This window comes from Condylura cristata, unplaced genomic scaffold (genome assembly GCF_000260355.1).
Source record: "Condylura cristata isolate star-nosed mole 26May11 unplaced genomic scaffold, ConCri1.0 scaffold00020, whole genome shotgun sequence".
Lineage (NCBI taxonomy): Eukaryota > Metazoa > Chordata > Mammalia > Eulipotyphla > Talpidae > Condylura > Condylura cristata.
Genome location: NW_004567121.1, coordinates 25,005 through 30,557, shown reverse-complemented (window position 1 = coordinate 30,557; position 5,553 = coordinate 25,005). Strand labels below are relative to the sequence as shown.

The window sequence follows — 5,553 nt, the reverse complement described above, 5'->3', positions numbered from 1 at the left end:
TATGTGTTCTGTTTCCAATTTCAGGCACATCAGGAGAAATTATCCTGACACCGGCTCCAGCCACCCTGTCATTGTCTCCAGGAGAAAGGGCCACAATCTCCTGCAGGGCCAGTCAGAGTGTTAGCAACTACATGGCCTGGTACCAGCAGAAACCTGGGCAGGCTCCCAGGCATTCAGCAGGCCCAATGGCACCCCAGCCTGCTTCAGCGGCAGCGGGTCCGGGACAGACTTCACGCTCACCATCAGCAGCCTGGAGCCTGAGGATGCCGCCACTTACTACTGTTTGCAGAAAGACAATGGCAACCACAGTGACACAGGCCTGAACAAAAACCACCCAGGGAGCAGATATCTGAGGCCTGACAGCCCAGCTGCTCCTCCTGGCATCCCTCAGCTGAGACATGTGGGAGAAGCAGCAATGCTTTGCAGATGGCTATGAAGTTACGGTCAAGGGGCAGGGAGGCTCCTTGGAACCTTCAGTCTCCACCCCTCAGTGTTAGCAGCACCATGGGCAGAGCCCCTCTGATTAACACACACAGAGGCCCATACCTGGAATCCTGGCAATGGCATCAGTTGGGCTCATAGAGCCCAGGAGAAGACCCACAGACTATCCTGGTAGTGTTTGATTTCATAGAAATCTCATTTGAATCTAAACTCTAACTTGCAAAGTTTAAAACTATGAGACTAGGAGACACAGATGGTGGGAGTGAGCGAGCTTGTTGCTCTGAGAAGCCTGAGCTCACCTGTCGCTGTGACACGGCTGGCTGCTGGGTGGGCTCAGACCCCTCCATTGGGGTGACCCTATAATGAGGGTGTTAGGTCAGTGAGGCTGAAGGATTGGACCCATCGTATCAACGCCACAGCGCACGTCTATATAAGGGTAAGAGGCTCTAATCATGACCACCACACACAGAGGAGCCTGGATTATCATTCTGCTCTCATCTCCCCATTCATGCAATTATTCTAGCAGAGGTCATGAAAAATTTGGTCACCACTCCCATTATTTCTTGATCTATAATTTCATAAATAATCCCATTTTACAACATATTAACATAAAGACCCTATCTTTATGACATTGAAAATGATACAGTGAAGAGTTTAAAAGGAAGATACTGGAACATCCCAAATAAATGACAATAAGAATTGATTCTGACTGTTTTACTAAGCATGAGGGGAAAAATTAAAATTTGAGTGAAAATGAAAAATCAAGGACAGTATATAAGTGGGAAGGCCGAAGTCACTGTGCGACTTTCCTCTGAAGCTCCCGACCGCCATCAGCTAGACTGGGCTCAGAGCAAGCAACAACAGTAACAGTATAGCGAATATTATACATCTAAGTAGAAATTACATGATATGTAAAGTCACCATTTCACAATCAAGTAAAAACATTTTGTAGGATAAGAAGTGTAAATGTCTATGGTGCATCAATTTACCTCAATGTCAAAATTCCTTGTTGCTCAAAATTTGTTCAGAATTCTTCACCGTCATCATCGTCCTGCAGGATGATTGGAAGAAACATAAAAGAGCAGCTGGCTCTAGACTTACTAAGTGAGAATCTGCTTTTTACACGATGACAGGGGATGTATATGGCTCTAAAGCTGCATTTTAAGAGGCTGTTTACTTCAGCTAAAAACATTGTCTTAGCCAATGAAGTCATTTAGAAAATTTTGGCTGAAAGTCATTTGTTGAAATGACACTGCCAAGTTACTTTCTGACTAACACAAAATAGGAGAAACTGTTTGAAGATCATAAAAGATGTAAAATATTGTTAGTGACATAATAAAAATGCCATGAAAACTAAATGAGTAAATGTTTATTGAAATTAAGGAAAGACCAAGATGAAAGAATATGTCAAATTGGGTACACACACTTGATTTCAACACTGATGATAAAGCCACAATAATCCAGTCAGCATCGTGTGGAAAGAAGACAAGTTAGGGGATTAGAAAAAGGAAGCCAAACTACAGCCCAACAAACATCAAAGTGAATGGCTCTTTGGTAAAAGGACAGAAGAGAAGCATGGAGAAAAGGAGATCTCTCAGTTAATGGTGCTGGGAAAGCTGGACATCCATCTGAAAAAAAATTAAAGGAAGGAAAAAGGAAAAGAAAAATCAAGAATTGTCATTACTCCAAAATGAAACACGGAAATGTAATTGTACTCTCATTTATTCAATTCTTCTAGAATATGTTACTAAAAATTTTAGTCATTGCACATACTAATACTTGATCCATGAATTCACACATTTTGCCCTTTTGTAAAAATTTAAAAATAAGGATTACACTTCTTACGGTGACATTGGAAATGACTTATAGAAAAATTTGAAAACAATATAGTGAACAGGGCCAATTCCATGGTGATGATTCTCATGGATTCTAAGTTATGACTTAGATGTAAAAAGCTGAAGAAGAATTATACAAGAAGGAAAACAATGTGACACTTGAGTGGTGAAGCCTTTCCCAGGAAAGCATTGATTATGGGCCCTGGGAAAAAGTGAGGTGAAGTCTGCAAGTCCTGGGGTGCATATGAGGGGCTGAACTCATCACCCAGTGAGGCTTGGGACTTGTGACCCCGTTAGTGGAGGCAGCACGAGGCCATGCCTGTGGCAGAAACACATCTGTACCCCAGACTGTACAGAGTCACGGCGCTACGATTATTCTAGAAAAACCGAAGGTGAGACAAGGAGCGTGGTGAGATGTCACACAGCCAGCAGTGGTCTCCCCATCATCGACTGTGGGACCTGCATGGTCCCCAGCCGCGATGGCCGGGGGAGGCTCTCACCCCTGAATGCGTGTGGAGGGCTGACTGGCCCTGGCAGTGTGTTAGCAAGTTGGTCTCATCACCATGGAGCTCAAGGAAAGGGAAACAGAAGATTCTCCCTGCATTAGGAAGCAGCAGCTTTAGAGAAATGGAATTTGAGCAGAGACCCAGGGAGGTCCTCAGACCTTTGCTGGAGAGATGTGGGGTCTGCAGCCACCCTGACTTGCCAACAATTCTGAGAAACACAAGGAATCCTCCAGTGGGATCACATCCCCATCAGGCTTGTGAACAAAAGTTCCTAAATTTTTAAGACCAGGGAGCTGGGTCTGGTGAGCTGGAAGCCCTGTGCAGAATGTGGAGACGCGGAGGCTTGGAGAAGGCAGGGTCACCCCGCGAGAGACTACACGCCTGCCGCCCTCCCCACCCCATCTCCGGTCTCTCAGCACCCCCTTCTGCTTCATGATATGGTGTCAGTACACAGATGGTCCCCTCATCTGGGCAATGGTGACGCCCCTGCACCCACATTGCTGGCCCTACTCAGTGTGTGTCTCATGCTTCACACAGATGAAGCAAATCCAGAGTCCTTGTTGATAAACTCCTTCACCCAATCTGACCCAGACATGCACCAAGGCAGATGTCCAGAAAGACTGAGGAGAAAGGCATCCATTTTGTTCAGGTCACCCCCTGTGTGACTGGGCTGTAACGTGCAGGTGGCTGCTCAAGCACAGAGAACATGAGGCCTCTGGTCTCTGCAGCTGCAGGCCAGGGTGCCCACCCCTGCTTTGCATGCCCCCAGCCCCCTGCTGCCCAGGGCCCATATCAGGCTGGGCAGGCTCTGGGCAAGAGCTGCCTCAGCCAGGGCACAGGCACCATGGAAGCCCCAGCGCAGCTTCTCTGCCTCCTGCTGCTCTGGCTCCCAGGTGAGGACACGGGAGGGTGCTGCCCTCAGAGGACACTTTGGGTGATAAATTCCTGGGACCTGGCTCTTCACTCATGAGACAATAATGGGAGCTCAGTGCTGATCAGTCTGCCTGGCTGTGCTGGGGAGAAAGTGAAGATAGAGATTACATGGGCGATTTATGTGTTTTGTTTCCTATTTAGGTTCCTCTGGAGAGATTGTCCTGACACAGTCTCCAGCCTCCCTATCATTGTCTCAAGGAGAAAGGGCCACGATCTCCTGCAGGGCCAGTCAGAGTGTTAGCAACTGGTTAGCCTGGTACCAGCAGAAACCTGGGCAGGCTCCCAGGCTCCTCATCTATAAGGTAAACAGCAGGCCCAATGGCATCCCAGCCCGCTTCAGTGGCAGCGGTTCTGGGACAGACTTCACGCTCACCATCACCAGCCTGGAGCCTGAAGATGTTGCCACTTATTACTGTTATCAGCATAATAGTGGGTACCACAGTGATTCAACGTGAAACAAAAACCTCCAGGAGACCCCAGTGCTTGTGTGTAAGGGCAGCTGCTTCCTGCTCTGGCAACTGGGGTGGTTGTCTGCAGTCTAACATCTCTGTTTTGTGGAAATATTGAATTCTGAAATTTAACTTGGCAAGATTTGAACTCTGATTACTGGATTGTTCCTTCTGCTGAGCAGCAACCACCAGTCAGACTCCCTTGGATGGACACACCTCTGGAAGGCACAACATACCCGAAGACAGGCCAATGGGCCCAAATAATGCAATAAAACAGCAACATCACTGCAGTAAACAACGGTTGTGTGAACAGGTACAGCTATCTTAACCCACAGCCAGCGTGCGATGAACCGAAGGGGAGTCCAGAGGGACAGAGACAGACCAGCCTGACACGGAAGCTTCTAATGGCAAAGGTGACACCTCAGACCATTCTGGAAAGGATCACAAGTCAATTATATGTGCAACCAGACAACAAGATACATAAAAAGTGAGAACACTGAAGAATAACACAACTACCACCAAACTTTCAGTAACATGACAAAGAAAAAAACGACTGCCAATGCGGAGCAGCTGGATGCTCACACATCGCGTGGGGTGCCAAGTGGTACAAGTGGACGTGGCCCTGATGCTCACGTGGCTGAGCGCCAGCTCCTTCATGCTCATATAAATGTGTGGCTGAGAACACTTGGGCGCACCCCCACCACGGAGTCCTTCACTTACATACTTAGGAAACTGACATGGAGTGACACACAGCAGACGTGAACCTCAGAAACAGACAGTTCAGCTAAGAGACTTCTTAATATAACACCCAAAAGACGGGAAACTGAAATATGTGTGATGCATCTCTAAGAGCAGAAGTTTCAATAAAAGTGGGAAAGTGCTGGCTGTGAAAGCTGGCGTGTTTCTAGTTTTCCACGCTGGCACAGGGCAGGGGGCGCAGTGACGGTGGTTTCTGACACCACATGTGATGTGGCGTGTAAGATCCCACCTCCACGTGTGTCGCCACGGGGCACCCCACAGTCCTCCACCACAGTCCACGGGGCTGCCTCCCCCGTTGCTCTCTCTCTCCCCTCTGGTAGCCTTAACCCCAAGTTGTGTTTATGCAAGTAAATTAGGTTTTCATCTCTGTATGTCTAGAATATTTTCAGTCGTGTACTTTCACTCTCAGCTAACAAATCATCTGCAATAGGTGCCACAGAGAAGTGGAGCCGGTCAGAAAGCGAATCCACCCTGGAGCCCCGAGGGAGGGATTTCTGGCTCTACTCAGGACAATGATTTGATCATCGTCGCCTCCCTCATCTCAACCAACTCTACAGAAGTGAGTAAAAAGTTCAGAGGTTTTCTTTGATGTCAGAAGCTTCGGAACTTTATTTTATTTTGGCTTAGGAA

At 47.5% G+C, this 5,553-nt stretch overlaps 1 gene segment (V, D, J or C); it reads left to right on the top strand.

Annotated features, from left to right (window-relative positions):
- The window catches only part of LOC101618925, a 5,539-nt gene extending 1,369 nt beyond the window's left edge, over positions 1 to 4,170 (top strand). Inside the window, 4 exon segments of the V gene segment in view lie at positions 25 to 299; positions 3,199 to 3,239; positions 3,326 to 3,335; positions 3,857 to 4,170. Coding sequence covers positions 25 to 299; positions 3,199 to 3,239; positions 3,326 to 3,335; positions 3,857 to 4,170 — 640 coding nt within the window.
- Positions 4,171 to 5,553: the final 1,383 nt, after the last annotated feature.